General features: G+C 36.0%; 1 protein-coding gene across 2 annotated transcripts in view; it reads right to left on the bottom strand.

Moving 5' to 3' along the window:
• The window catches only part of raver2 (ribonucleoprotein, PTB-binding 2), an 88062-nt gene that overhangs the window by 34877 nt on the left and 36100 nt on the right, over positions 1-17085 (bottom strand). For both annotated transcript variants that reach the window (XM_048199909.1, XM_048199907.1), the window contains exon 4: positions 11570-12042. In XM_048199909.1, the coding sequence (XP_048055866.1) occupies positions 11570-12042 (473 nt within the window). The remainder of the gene's footprint in view (positions 1-11569; positions 12043-17085) is intronic.

Here is a 17085-nt window from a genome sequence, read left to right on the forward strand (position 1 = left end):
CCACTTACTGTAGACGCACATCAAATCAAACTGCAAACAAACATATTTAACGATAAAGTGATTCACCATGAAACCCTGCACATGTACATTCCCAGGACAATTTCCAGGCAGTGATTTTGAATCTCACAAACCTTATGAGGAACCACACAGGGAATCAAGAACATTCACAAGGTGAGCTTGAGTAAACACACACAAACAAACACACTCCAGATGTGTTGTGAGGTGTTGTCTTTCATCTATGTGCGTCATTTCGTTGAATTGGCCTCAAGGGAGTACAGCAGCACCTCATCAAAACATCTCCACCAACTGCCAGGGACTGATCAGGGGAAAGAACTGCCTCCTCTACCTCTCCTTTATCACATTCATCTTAAAGCTAAGTGCCTTCCATGGCTTTCAAATACTCCATGTTCATGATATTATATATTTGTGCCGCTCAGTCTCTTTCTCAGTCAATTCAGGTCAAAATTCAAAACAATAACTCCTGTGCTTTATTCAGACTGATTCACCAACTTTGACTGATTCATTACAAAGAATCTCACTAGTCAAGTGATTTGTTCACGTTTTATTTCCTTTATCTGTGCAGTTAACAAAGACAAACCAACAGAACACTGTTTTTAACTATTTTATTGTCAATATATTATATATTTTGTGCCACCTATCTCTTTCTCATCTCAAACAATTCACAAGTTCACAACTCCTGTATAGCGGTGCCGTAAACACTGACGAACAGGCTTCCTACAGAAAGAGAGAGAGATAAACAGAGATAGAAGGATGTGGAAAGAAAGGATGAAGGTTGGATCGAGGGGGTGGAAGAAACTGATCAGCTATTGGCAGTTACTCAGATGGAAATGAGACCCCTGAGGGAACATAGATGGAAGAAATAGAGAATGAGGGAGAGAGAAGAAAGGGAGCTCTGGAGGGTGAGTGAATGAATGAAGGGATAACGTGCCAGCGAAAGAGAAGAAGATGGAAAATATAGAGTGCAGAAGAAACGACAGGATGTTCAGAGAATGTGCGATGAAGATAGGATGATTAAAGGAAAGACAGAAAGGAGTGGCTTAAAGGATGAAAAAGCAAAAAGGGAAACACAGTCAGATTCTATGTGGGAACTTACACATGTACATGTGCACAGTAACGCACACACATATATATACATGCATAGGACATGATGGTGAGAATGTAGGTAACCATGAATTTGTAATGCGTACTAGTGTGGCCTGGATATTTCTTTCACACTGTCACACACACACAGCATACGTCCTTGGCAGTAATAAGTGGTGCGGTATGTCTCGGAGGAACCCGGGCTTATCTGTGCCAGTTATAATGCAGTCAGGACAGTGTATATAAAAGTCTAAATATAGAGAAGGAAAAGCATTCGTCATTTGGAAGAGTGTCAAACGTTTGTGTGTGTGTGTGTCCGTTTGAACACTACGCTGAATGCACACCATTCCCAGCATCTCTTCCCAGAGGAACATTTTACTGCTCTTCTATAGCTCAGCAATTTAATTGGCAGCAGTTCTGTTCCATTTGAATATCAATAGATATTACATCCAAGATCCAAAATATATAAAAAATGATATATCCGAGAGCAGAAAACATTAAGGTTGAAGTCCATGTGTGAATATAATTTAAATAGTCAAAAGAATAAATCCTGTGGATGCTTTTTGATACCAAACTTCCAGAGATATTCGTTAAAATGCAAATTAGCTTATTAAAGTGGCACCTAGAGTTGAAGGAGTGTGTAATTGCCTGAGTAGCGGGTGGCTTCATCCTACCAAATTCAGTTATGTGGATTTTGATACCCAAATAAGAATACAATAAAGGAAGCATATGAGACAACTGTTGCCATACAGTAAAAACAGAGCTTTAAAATTAATGTGCACTGATGCAGATAAATTGCTCTTGGAAAAATTTGATGAGAAACCAATAACAGATAATTATTTTCATGTTATGGCTGATTTCTTCTACTATAGGAAACACTCTTTACAATATGCTTCAATAAATAGTACTATAAAGTATTAAAAGATTAGTTCACGTTCAAATGAAAATTACCCCAAGCTTTACTCGCCCTCAAGCCATCCTAGGTGTATATGACTTTCTTCTTTCTGATAAATACAATCAGAGTTATATTAATAAATATCCTGATGCATCTGAGCTTTATAATGGCAGTGAGCGATACCAACGAGTATGAGCTGAAGAAAGTGCTTCCATCCACATCCATCCATCCATATTTATTAATATATCTCTGATAAAGTGAACTAATCCTTTAAGCTCATGATTAAGTATTACTGACTAATGTGATACATTATAAAAAAAATCCCTAATATCAACCAATAACTGACACAACCCTAGTAGTTCATACTGAAATCTTTGGTTTTTCATTGCAGACATTGGTATCTTGTAAAATCTGCGATTAGTTTGTGACAGAGAACTTCAGATACATTTTTGAGTTGGTAAAGCTGAATTTTCTGCAGTCATTACTCCAGTTTTTAGTGTCACATGATCCTTCAGAAATCATTCTAATACGCTAATTTCAATTAATTATCAATTTTGAAAACAGTTACGCCGCTAATTTTGTTTTTGTTTGATGAATGGATAATTTAGATAAGTAATGGATAATAGCAGATAAAGAAATAAATAACTTTTAAGTTAAAAAGAACAGCATTTATTTGAAACAGAAAGCTTTTGTAACATTATAAATCTCTTTTCTGCCTCTTTTAAATTAATTAAAAAATTTTTTGTTTAATTTAATATATCTTTGCTACGGAAGAGGATTAGGGCCAAGCAATAATAAAAAAAATAAAACCATCTCAAGATTAAAGTTGTTAAATTTCAAGAAAAAAGTTGAGATAAAATGTTGAGAATAAAGTCATTAAATTACGAGAAAAAAGTCGTTAAATTACGAGAACAAATTCGTTAAATTATGAGAAAAATGTCGTTAAATTTCGAGAAAAAAATTCGAGATAAAATGTTGAGAATAAACTCATTAAATTATGAGAAAAAAGTCGTTAAATTTCTATAAAAAAGTCGAGATAAAATGTTGAGAATAAAGTAAATTACGAGAAAAAAGGCGTTAAATTACGAGAACAAATTCGTTAAATTATGAGAAAAATGTCGTTAAATTTCGAGAAAAAAATTCGAGATAAAATGTTGAGAATAAACTCATTAAATTATGAGAAAAAAGTCGTTAAATTTCTATAAAAAAGTCGAGATAAAATGTTGAGAATAAAGTAAATTACGAGAAAAAAGGCGTTAAATTACGAGAACAAATTCGTTAAATTACGAATTACGAAATGACTTTATTCAACATTTTATCTAGACTTTTTTTCTCAAAATGTAACGACTTTTTTTCTCATAATTTAACGAATTTGTTCTCATAATCTAACAACTTTTTTCTTGTAATTTAATGACTTTATTCTCAGCATTTTATCTTGACTTTTTTCTCGTAATTTAATGAGTTTATTCTCAACATTTTATTTCGACATTTTTCTTGAAATTTAACGAGTTTTTTCTCGTAAATTAACGAGTTTATTCTCAACATTTTATTTCGACATTTTTCTCGAAATTTAACAACTTTAATCTCGAGATGGTTATATTTTTTTTCTTATTGCTTGGCCCTAATCCTCTTCTGTACTTTGCTGAATAAAAGTAATATATATTTTTTTTAATTAAAATTTGAAAGGTAGTGTACATGTGAAATTTTGAAAAATCTGAGAAGCAGGAAACATTAGACTCCATTTGCTCTCCATTTAATCGCGTTTCTGCCTAGGAGAACCGGTTCTGGAAAAATCTCATATTAAAACATCTCATTTGTAATTTTCTTTTTCACAGGCTTACTCTGTTTCATGTTCCTGCTTAAATACACACACAAAAACAGCCTCAGATGAGCTTGTTACATATCTTGTTTCAAAAAACCCAGTGAAAAGAGATATGGAATATGAAAAACAGATATTTAGAGGCATAGAATGAAAAACAAAACAAGAAGGAAACTGTCACCATCCAGGGCTCTTATCTCAGCCAAAGACACCACACAAAGACTAGCAAAATCAAACAGGAAGTAGACGTGTGTGTTTGTATATAATGACAAGCTTCTTTGTGACAAATTTGAGAATAAAGGCCTGGTTTCACAGACAGGGTTTAGATTAAGCCAGGACAGGAGTAGGCCTTAGATAAATTAGACATTCCTTAGGAGGAAAAAAACATTACTGGTGTGCATTGAGACAAAACAATGGCACTGCCATATTTTAAGGTATGTCAGTGCAAGTTGCTTTCATTTAAAAACAACTCAAACATACATTTTAGTCCAGGACTAGCTTAAGCCTTGTCTGTGAAACCGGGAGAAAATAAAACTCTCTCTTTGCCCAAACTGATTCTGTTGCAAATCTGCATCCTGCAGGGCACTTGAAACAAATCTACTGCAATAATGATCCACGAGTTTTCTCTGTTAGGCCTTGTATGAACAAACACATTCCTAGACAGGAAGAAGATAGTGGTCAGGCCGTCTGTACGTACAGGTGCAATCACACTCACCGCCAGCCATTACTGACCTCAGGCCAGAGAAATCAATACAGCAACCACCTCCATTTAAACACACAAAGAGTATACCAAACCATAAAACACTCCATCAAAAGCAAATATTGTGCCTGGATGTTTGCATGGCGTGTTCCCTCTGGCTCGGACATGGTCTATTTCCTGTTATAAATGGTTGACCTTTGAGAGCGAAACAGAGACCCCAGTGGGATTCGGGAAAAGTGGGAGCGCTGGGCAGTGTGAATGAAAGAATAATGTCAAGGCACCGGCAAAGCACAAAAAAAATTCAGCCTTATGTAACATAGCATAAGATCTTTTGCAAAAATATCAAGATGTTTTTTTTTTTTTTTTTTGGAAGAACATTTGAATGTCTCTAGCCCATACAAATCTCATGGATATCTCTGGGGCCCCCAGTGACCTCCTTAAACTGCCCCAAGTCAAAGAGTCCACCCCAATAACAATCCATGTGATTTTCTTGCACCGCACAGAAGAGAGACACATCTCTGATGCATGGTAAAATACGTCAATGACAAGTAGTTGTTTGCTTCAGTTCCATACACACTGCATAACATTTTTGTAAATGCGATTGTCACTACCTGCATTTTTCAGGAGTTAATTTGAGTAAAAGGCTAATTGACAACCGAATTTAGATGCAGTGTGTACGTGGCCATAGATAAACAACATAGCGAACACAAAAAAATCAACAATTGAAATAAAGCTGAAATAATATAAAATATAAATATCAGATGAAAAATTAAACAAAAATTAGTGATGTTGCCTTTAAGTTGAAGTACTAAAATTACTAAAACAATAACTGAAATAAAAATAAATAAAAGCTAAACAGAAATATTTCAAATAACAATATTACTAAATATATAAAATATATTACAATATTACTAAAACAAACTAAAATGAAAACTGAAAATATAAAAATAAAAGCTAATTCAACATATTAATAAACATTATAATACTATAAATAATATTTTTAATATTATAAATAATATATTTTCTGGTGCTGAACTGAACATTCATACTAAACACTAGACCTTTAAATACATAAGAGGAACATCATCACAACCTGAGAATAAGTGCACAAACATGGAAACTGGCACATACGCTCAACATTCAGGCACAAATACTGTACATAAAAAAAAAAAGAAAGGATGGTCAGCAAAACAATGAGGGGTGTATTTAAATGCATCCAAACACCCAAATGGATGTATAAATATTTTAAATGTCCTACATGTGGTCATTAATATTGCAGCAGCATTAAAAATCAGATCACTTAATCTGTATGGGATCAATATTAACATTTTTAGACATAAAACATTCATGGTTACTTATTTTAAAAGCATATTACTCTGTGTCTTCATATACCATTTTCAAGTAGGAGGTTGTCTTAAAAAGTGACATGTTTGTTTGTGTTTGTGTTATGACAGCCTTCAAAATCTACCGAGGGTGTCAGGTCACGGGTCAGTAGATGAGTTGACCTTCATATCAGTCCAAAGAAAAACACGGAGACAGAGAACAGACAAAAAGAGAGGGACAAATGGATTAAGAAAAACCAAAAGAGGGAATAACAAAATCTTTTCTAAAACCACTGAGCGAATTCCATCCACCTAAATATATCTGGACGTACTGTGTATGTGTGCGTCCAGCTGTCAGTATTTGTATGGAAGTAAGTCCCTCATATGTGCCAGGGTCAGAATATGCCCGTCATGAATGCGTTGAGTCATCTAATAACATAACTGCTGTCTTTCTCAAAAAGAAAGGCAAAAGGAAAAGAGTTGACAGAAGGGAGGAAGGCTGCGAGATGAATGAGTGACAAAGTGGGAGGTGAGATGCCAGAAAGAAAAAAGATGCATTTTCAAACACATATAATAGAGCTGACATTTCCTGCCAACTAAACTCAAGAGTGTTGTCATTTCATATCGACATGATAATGGTTTTGAGAAATACAATTCTGCATCCACTGCGGACTGTCAAATATGACCTGGTCATCACTTCAAATGAGATGTGAACCATGATCAAGCTATTCTGACTTTAAGCAAGTAGAAGTCATCATTTACTCAACCTCATGTCAGTATGACAAAGGAGATACTACTATGCGTTAGTGGATGCAAGTTAAACTTCATGTTCCTTAAACTTCATAAGTAGTGGTCAGCTTTAGCTTTATCTAGTTAAAGCTGCAGTCCGTAAGTTTTGTCTCTTTGTCGCCATCTCTGTTTGAAACCTGCACTTGCAGTAATTTGTGGAATTATCATCCTTACATGGGTTGTGCATCGGCACGGCTCCTCAGTGTGGATGAATCGCAGTCACCGCAACGGTGTGAATATTCACTGTACATCCGAATCACAGATTCTACATCTTGGAAGTATGACCAAAATAAGAATTTTCACTGGAAAATGTCAAGTAAGTAACATTATAGAAAAACAAAACAAAAAAACATTACAATAAATCGTGCTACCCATGGTCAATAAATCTTCGCTTAGCTCATATCACATCAAACTGTGCAAATTATTATTATTGTTATACTTTGTTCTCAAATTGTTAAAGTCAACAACATCAGCATTGTGTGACTATGTGCATTTAATGTGCATTAGCATTACCTGTAGATTTCAATTTCTGTGCAGTCTAATCTCTAATCATTTGGACCTTTCTGGATTACAATCCAACATCAAAATAATAAGTTTAATTATTCCAGCTGTTGTGAGAAAAGACTATAAAATGATCCACTACCAGCAGCTTCCTCACCATAGATTGTATGCGATCCTCACTTTCGATATAGTCTACTAGGGCGATATTAGGGCTGGGCGATATATCTCATGCGATTGTCACTCGCATTTCGTCAGTAAAGCCGGTTCCCTGATTACCGCTAAATCGCCATCACCTGCTTTCAAATGGAGCGGCATTTAATAGACAGAGCCGTAGTTCACTGATAAGCTACGCAATATCACGTTCATTATCGAAGGCGATTCATCTGCGATAATGAATGCGATATTGCGTAGCTTGTCAGTGATCTACGGTTCTGTCTATGGATTATGGGTTTGTAAACGTAAGTATCTGTCAGCATATGAGCTATAAACTAAGGCTAAGTATACACTACATATTTGATATGTAGAGTTTGGAGTGTTAGGTGGTCTGCATTTTTTGTTTTACTTTTGAGGTGATTCACCGCCTGAAAAGGTTTGGTAACCACTGCACTATTACGACAGAATTACTGAATAAACCCTAAAATAATTCCATATATTGAAACAGCTGTGTTGAAGAACCTCAATTAGGAGAACATTACTAGAGTCATTAACATCATTATCCAGTTATGAAAGAAGCTTTTAGATCATTAAAAACCTCCTAAATATTGATGAGACATTTTCTGTTAACGTAAGGCACATTTTGCATCTTGTTTTCCGGCATCTCCTGCACACAGATGAGCTGAATCACTTCAGCAGTTCATCAAGTTATCTCATTTCTGTACAGTAGTGGGGGTGGCAATATTCAGAGAACTCCATTATTGATTCTGGAAGCAAAGCTTGAGTATTAAAGAGGCCTGAGAGCACTGTGATGCAATTTGAGGTCAAAGTCCTGAGAGCTTGATGCATCTCCAACACTCCAGCAGATGGTGTGGGTTTAATACTGCTGCAAAGCTTCATGGGATTGAGAGGGTGCAGCATATTGATTTCTGTGTTGGCTGGTGTTCACCCTAACTGCAGATCTAAAGTCAGTGTTGCCCTTTAGCTTTAATGGTTTTGATTAGGATGGAGGCTGAGGAAATCATATCCTGCATCAGCACTTAAAGGCAGTTTTCCTGGGAGGTATTGATTTCTGGAGAAGGTTTGCATGGTGAAAAGTTCTCTCTTATTAACACAGTGCTGAAAGAAGCGAAAGCCAGACAGGGTTTCCACACAAGTCCTCGTCACCAAGTCTGGCAACAGAACTCAACCTCTAAAGCCAGAACATTAGTACTTCTCTAATGACTAGGTTGGGAACAGAAAACCAGGGTCCATTTTAAAAAAACGAGAGAACGGCGCAAGGCTGGTGGCGTGATTGCTAAAGAGCATCACCTGCGCACTGCACCGGTCTCGTATCTCTCACGGAGGAGCTCCGGAAGCATAAAAGGAGGAGCAACGACAGCGAGAGAGGACCAGGCCGCCTGGATTTATGTTATGTTAACATAAATACGAGATCGGTGCAGTGCGCAGGTGATGCTCTTCATCAATCACGCCACCGGCCTTGCGCCGTTCTCTCACGGCTCTCACCCCGCCCCGCTTGTCATAAACGTGCATCTTCAACAGAATGAAAATAGCGTGGCCAGTGTCGTCTGATTTATGAACTACAGACTCTTATGAGCCTTTTTTGGTGAATTATTATGAGTTGGTTGTTTTTAGTGATTAAAAACAAAGTGCAATCAGTTTAGTCGGATTACCAAACAAATGACTCTTATGAGCCAAAAACCCAGCACAGTGTAGTTGGATTCCCAAATGAATTACTCTTATCAGTTGGGTCTTTTTAGCAAATCAAAAGCATACAGTACCATCAAGCTGATGTCCTAATTTTGAACAAATTACTCTTATGCACTGGTTCTTTTTTAGCTAATCAAAAACATGCAGTGCAATCGGTTCAGTCTAATTACCAAACAAATGACTCTTATGAGCCATTTCTTTAAGTGAATCAGAAAAACCTAGTGTAATCAGTGTAGCTGGATTCCTGAACAAAATGGTAGGGTTAGTAGAATAAGTTGACATGTACTTGCAAAGTTATTTACTGCCATTAGAATGTCTAATGGAGACCATCAAAATAAACTGTTACCGCTGGTTCTTTAGAGAATCAAAAAGATCCAGCGCAGTCAGTGTAGTCTGATTGCCAAACAAAAGACTCTTATGAGCCATTTCTTTAAAGGATTAGTTCTTCAGAATTAAAATTTCCTGATAATTTACCCACCCCCATGTCATCCAAGATGTTAATGTCTTTCTTTCTTCAGTCAAAAGAAGTTAAGGTTTTTGAGGAGAACATTCCAAGATTTTTCTCCATATAATGGACTTCATATATAAATGCTAGTTCAGCCTAAAAATTTATAAATATATAATGGACTTCATATATAAATGCTCGTCTTGCACTAGCTCTGCGATGCGCCACACATTACGTAATCACTTTGGAAAGGTCACGCATGACGTAGGCAGAAGTACCGACCCAGTGTTTCAAAATATTTAAACATCCAGGATACACACACAAAAGTACCATTTTAAACAATAAACTAACACAAAGACATATAAAAATTTGTTATTCAACATACAACAAGTGTTGAACAGTCCTCCTCCACACTTGTAAACACTGGGTCGATACTTATGCCTACATCAAGCGTGACCTTTCCAAAGTAATTATGATTATTTGAGCTAGTGCAAGATGAGCATTTGTGGTTAAAAGTAAAAGCCCTGCGCAGTGTAGTTGGATTTCTAAACAAATGACTCTTATGAGTCATTATTTTTAGTGAATCAAGAACTTACAGAGCAATCGGTGTTGTCTGATTGCTGAATCCTGAACAAATGACTTTTTTCAGCCAGTTATTTTTAATGAACAGCGCAATCAGTCTAGTCTGATTACCGAAAATAAATATTACTCTTATTACCTATTTCTTTATGTGAAACAGAAAAACTGTGTAGTCAGATCGCCGAACAAATGACTCTTATGAGTCCTTTTTTTTTTAAGTCAATCAAAAACATAAAACACAATCAGTGTAATCCGATTACTAAACAAATGATTTTTATGGTTCTTTTTAGTGAATCAAAATGTTACAACACAATCAGTGTAGTCTCATTCTCAAACAAATTATTATGATGTACTCACTTTTTTAAATTGGATTATGTGAGTATTGTATACTGTTATATTGTTTACTTCTGATTTTGAATGAGTTTGATAGCGCTCCGTGGCTAACGGCTAATGCTACACTGTTGGAGAGATTTATAAAGAATGAAGTTGTGTTTATGCATTATACAGACTGCAAGTGTTTAAAAATGAAAATAGCAACAGCTCTCTTGTCTCCGTGAATACAGTAATAACCGAGGGTAACTTTAACCACATTTAACAGTACATTAGCAACATGCTAACGAAACATTTAGAAAGACAGTTTACAAATATCACTAAAAATATCATGTTATCATGGATCATGTCAGTTATTATTGCTCCATCTGCCATTTTTAGCTATTGTTCTTGCTTGCTTACCTAGTCTGATGATTTGGTTGTGCACATCCAGACGTTAATACTGGCTGCCCTTGTCTAATGCCTTTTATAATGTTGGAAACGTGGGCTGGCATATGCAAATATTGGGGGCGTACACCCCGACTGTTACGTAACAGTCGGTGTTATGTTGAGATTCGCCTGTTCTTCGGAGGTCTTTTAAACAAATGAGATTTATATAAGAAGGAGGAAACTATGGAGTTTGAGACTCACTGTATGTCATTTCCATGTACTGAACTCTTGTTATTTAACTATGCCAAGATAAATTCAATTTTTCATTCGAGGGCACCTTTAAGTGAATCAAAAAATTACAGCACAATCAATGTAGCCAGATTCTAGAACTAATTACACTTATGAGCTTCAACTATTATGATTCATTGAAAAAGCTGAATTTTTAATCTGACTCACAAACTTTTATGGCTGTTTTCTTCTATTTTCTGGAGACTGACAGTTCACATCCTCCTCAGTTTTCATCATATTAAAATGAGCACCAGAGACAATATACCAAACTTCTCCTTTTGTGTTTAGCAGAAAAGAAAGTCCTAGAGATAAATAGGCCTAAATGATGACAAAATGCTCAATTTTTAGGCTGAACTATCCCTTTAAAAGAATGTAAATGGCAAAAACAAACGCATTCCACTAGACTACAGTAGCCCTAAAGAAATCATTTACCTGTATGATTAAAAAAATATATCACTTCTCCAAAGGCAAAATCATTTGTTCTATAAACTAATTCTTTTCCAGTCATGTCGGTGGAGGTGAAATGCCTGAATATAAATGCCCTCTACTACTTTTTTCCACATCTCACCTGGCAGAAGACGGGTTTGTAGCTCTCTGAAAAAATGTGAGCTAGCTCCTCCGAGTCTTCAAAGTCTAGCGGCAGGCGATCCACGCATAGGCACTTGGAGTGGAGGTGGTCAGCAGAGGTCAGCTGATTGACGTCAGCCCACTGCACCATGAGTGCACGGTCACCCAGCGGTTTGCCCAAGAGTTCTGACCGTGCCCTGGAGGCCGAGTCCTTCTTCATGTACTCCACAAAGCCGTAGCCTTTGGAGTGGCCAGTAAGGTCGCTGTACACCAGGAAACAGCGCTCAATGTTGCCATAGGAACGCACCAGCTCCTGAAACTGGCCGGCAGTGACTGTGTAGGGCAGGTTGGTGACACACAGGAGAGAGTCCGTGGGCTGAAGCTGGACGGTGATGTCACGGCCTCGGACTGATGTCTGGTGCAGAGTTCGGATGGCATCCTGTGCCTGGTCACCATTTAGAAGGGTTACGAAGGCTAGTGAGACACACACACATACACACACAGACACAAAAAAACATTAATGAAACACTCAAAGAGCAATCAAATGAATATTGAGTGTAAAAAAACAACAAGAGTACAAGAGTATCACACCCTATGTGTGACACTAGAAAAAAAAAAAAACGAAAAATTGTGGATCACGCTGAGTCTAACAAACACAAATGGAAAAACTCATCAAACTTAAAAATTAACATACAGGCCAGAGAAAGACATCATAATATAACATCATAAACAAAATAAATTTGCAGCTTTATGTTAGTAGATGAATTTCTTTCTTTTTTTTCAGACTGTGAATGAGAGCGCACACACAGCACAACCTTAAAAAAGTGAAATTTCAGAGCAGACATTGTCACATTTATTATAATCACAATTTTAATGGACAAGTAATACATGTAATTCACAATGCATGGATATATACCATGTTCCTTCTATGACACTTTAAGTTGGCATGAAATGAAAATTCACCAAATGTATTTTCTAAATTCATGTTATTGATCTTTTTGTGAATGATTCATCTGTGCATGTTTCTTTTATATATTTATTTTTCATCTCATAAATTTTATGACGTATACAGGACTTAAACCTAAACCCCCACCCCTGTAAACTCAATTTCATCTGCCTCCATTTTTGAGCGCCATGCCAGAACCAAGTCCCAATCCTACATTTGATCCTATATTTTCTGATAATCCATTACACTTGGATGTATGTCACAATCTGGAATAAAAGATCTACTGCTACTTACGTTTCATCCTGAATTTGTATGAATATGAAAGCCTTATATTTCAATAAGACATATAAGAACATGTGAAAGCTAAAACTTCAATTTTACAAATTTTCTATATGGTTGGCACTTGGCAGATGGCTCTCAGTTTATGAACCTGATTAATTTCTGAAAACGTGCCAGTACGGTGAGCCTGTCATAAAATAATTCTTTAATTACCATTAAATTCAATTAAATCATGTAATTAACTTCACAAAAAGTCTGTTAATTTAATTATCAAACATAAAAGGATTCTACATTTTTAATAACAGGACAAATTGTTAAAAACTGTCACTCTTGCACAGGATTTTTTTTTTTTTGAGCAAAACATGTTCTGCATAAAATCTACATTACATATGTGAATTCTGTCTTTGAGCACAAAACCCAGTTTATGACATATATGCCATTATTTTCCAGTAAACTGTTTAGCAAGAACTAATTGAATGCTTTCCACCCCCTCAGGAATTAATCAGCCTTTTAACTGCTGCTAAACTTATAGTGCCCTTTATAATATACAGCCACAATCCTTTAAAACTACAGTAATCTTTTATTATAAATAGTAAATAACTACAGTAAAAAGTGTCACACAAGCCCTTGATCCATTGAAGTTAATCTCATTTATACTTCATTTTTTGTCCTTCTCCACCCCCCTTATTCCTCCCTTCCTTTTAACTAGAGTAAATGAAGCATAGCTGAGCATTTTCTTATCCGACAAAGATACAACGTGAACAAAGAACAGCTAACACAATAATCTTAGAAATCACAGCCACTTTACTGGTGACAGCGCTGAGACGGCCATTTTTTAAAACACAGGAACCTGATTATAGCTTTTGTCTCAATCGGTGACAGTTATTAGTTTTTTTTTTTTTTTCTTGGCTAAGTCGAGTTAGGGGGTTTGCGTGCTGGGGGCTTTATTGTAGCAGCACAAAGCCTATAATTCTTCTGCCATGAGACATCTAAAATTACTCATTAATGTACAGTGCAGTCATTAGTAAGCGCTAGATAGGGACCGACATGAAAATGACTAGCATGATGTGTCAACAGAAGATGACATTACTGTCTATTGCAGATCTTTTGTGACTTCTTTACGTCCGTTGTGGTCAGTATGAGTCCAGATCGAAGCGTTTATCATTGATTTCTGCAAACATCACGAGACAAAGGCGCAACAATTACAGCAATTATAAAGTTAAAATCACAGCGTTGAGCCTCCTCATCCCATGAGCATTGTCTGTGCTCTGTTTCCCCGTTCTTATTACACTCATTAGACTTTTCGTTAGCTCTGAGATGATAATATGCTGGGGAGGAGTAACACTCACTCAGCTACTGTAGTGTATGACATGAGCTCTACTCACACTGTGAGAGCTCATTGAGATTCATTAAGCCAGGGTGTGAAAGATCACAGCATTTAAAACAAGTACGGGCTTGTATTTGTTAGAACACGGGTTTAGATGATTGAAGAAGTTCCTTCTGTCCAGGCTAATGACCCTCACAAAGCATCATTCCAACTAACTGGCAAATCTCAAATCTCTACATGCACTAAATGCACTTCTTTAGCAATGTGAAAATGGACCTACTGTCATAAAATTACATCTTCATACCACAGAGTGCTTTACTGCATACATGGTGTAAAGTGTAAGCATCTAGCCAACACCTTAGGCATGTGTGCCACTTTTAGCAGGTGGAAGGGTAAACATTGGCACACATGCTAAAATAGAGAGAGAGAGGTATACTACATGATTATTATTTGACTACATTTTGTTGATTTTGGAAATTGATTTTGCACTCACAGAGTGCAAAAATTAGTACAAATAGGCTCTGCCAAGTAAAAATAAATCAGAACAAGCGCAAGATTGATAAACTGACCATCGCTGCCTTAAGTAACATGCATGATTCAAATCAAAAACATACAAACTGCCCGACCATTGTACGTCAGGGGATAGTTTATCACCAAAAAACTTGTAAAGTTTATCTGATGCTCTTATATGACCAAAATTCAAAAGTAGGTTCAGTATGAATTTTTTTTGTGTTTTTTTTTTTTTTGAAAGAAATACTTCTATAATTCAACAAGGAAGACCTATTACTTATTTTTTTAACAAACCTTGTTAAAAAAATTATATTTCAAATAAAACTAATAATTAATAAATGTTCTTTTAAATTTTCTATTCATCAACAAATCCTGGAAAAAAATGTATCACTGTTTCCACAAAAATATTCAGCAGCACAACTGTTTTCAACATTAATAATAAGAAACCAGCATATTAAAATAATTTATGAAGGATCATGTGACACTGAAGACTGGAGTAAAGATGCTGAAAATGCAGCTTTATTCAGAGGATTAAATTACATTTTAAAATATATTAAAGTAGAAAACAGTTATTTTAAATTGTAAAAATATTTCCTAATATTACTGTAGTTTTAAATAAACAAACGCAGTCTTGGTGAGCATAAGAAAAAATATTAAAAAAATATTATATACTCCAAATGTTTGAATGGTATTGTGGAATATTCTTTACATTAAGCCACCAAAGCTAAAATATAAGAACAAATCATGATATTTCAGACCAAAAACTCTTACCAGTCATAAAAAAGTTAAAGTTTGGTACATTTCTCGTCCAAAAATGCTGTATATTCAAATCTTCATTCTACAAATCACAAAATATGAGTGAAATCCCAGAAACGCCTTTGACGTGCACTATCCCTAATCTGCCTACTAAACACTGTAGCAATGTGAATGAGGATTCATCCACTGTGACACAGAAACAATCACTGTGGTTCTCGACAACTAGGTCTGTGGCAAAGAGCAGACGACGCAGCTCAGCCCTGGTATTGTGCTCGTTATGGCTTGTTAGGCTCCGTTCAGACTGGGTGTCGTTACCAGATGGCTGCAATATCTTAGCAGACCAAGGCCATCAGAGCCAGGCCAAGTTTGGGTCCTTCAGGCTGTGCATTGACAGAGTGTCCTCCCCCCACTAGCTGCCTTCAGCGGCAGAGCGCAAACAAGCCTTCCCCTGCTGCTTTACAGGATGTCAATTATCAAGCAGTCAGGCAGACGCACATGCACACTATCACAAACACGCAGACAGACGCTCCGTGATCCAACTACTGCTTTATGGCATGTCAACTGGCAGGTCAGAGCTACACAAACACATGTGCATACCTGTAGTTCCCGAATGCAACTATATCAATTCTAAGGTCACATGACCTTACATTATATTTAACGGTACAACACACACACACACAAAGATTTTGGCGTCCACCTGCTATATCTCAGCATGTCAATTACCAATGAAAACACCCAACAAAGCTGACAGCTGCCATACTGTAGATCTGGAGTATTCTGATGAAGATACAAAAGAACAAATTATCTATTGTGTAAAAACAAGCTTTGGAAATTAATCTGTTTCTTTTTAAAACAATAGAAGGACCAAATAGTTCATAACATTTGGTCCTGTTAATGGTTCTTAGGCCATTGCAGATGCAACAGCGGGCCAAAATTCTCTCTGAATAAGTTCATTTAAAACGTGCAATGACTGTGTAGAACCAGTGATCAGCACCTGATGCATGCTGTTAATGTATGGAATACACAGATTTTGGTAATATTAAACAGAAGTTTCGCTGGATTACTTGTTCATCCTAGATTTTTTTTCAATTCCATCACAATCAGCTTTTGCTTGCATAGATTTGTATTCTTAAATCCCTTAGTCCAGTACTCAGGACAGGGGGTTGTTGATGAAAAAATGCATGTTACGCAACAGTATATTGGATCCATGCACAAGTGGATCTTAAAGTGACAGCAGCCTAATAAACATGTTAATCAAAGAACAAAAGACAGAGAAAATCACTTGCCGCTCTTGACTGAATAACATTTGTAAACTTTAATTGTAAGCATTAATCTGTATTTAATTTTTACAATGAAAACTATCCAGTGTTATTTTAAATTTGATTACTTTAATTTCTGTAGTATTTCTTACCTAAATACTACTATTAGACCCACCTGAAAAAAATAAAAGCCATGTTTATTTCATTTGTCTCTTTATTCTTTTGTATTAATTTGTGCTATTATTTGCAATTTGTTTATTTGTTCTTATTTTATTACTGTTTACTTGTCTCTTTTTTTGTAAATGTAGTTCAATGATTGAAATAAAGCCTCCATGTGTGTAAGCTATTACAACAAAATAACCCAAATTATTTAAAAAAATTATGAGATAATAACAAATGATCTGTATGGCAGTATATATAGCAGTTTTCCCAATGGTATC

This window comes from Megalobrama amblycephala, linkage group LG8 (genome assembly GCF_018812025.1).
Source record: "Megalobrama amblycephala isolate DHTTF-2021 linkage group LG8, ASM1881202v1, whole genome shotgun sequence".
Lineage (NCBI taxonomy): Eukaryota > Metazoa > Chordata > Actinopteri > Cypriniformes > Xenocyprididae > Megalobrama > Megalobrama amblycephala.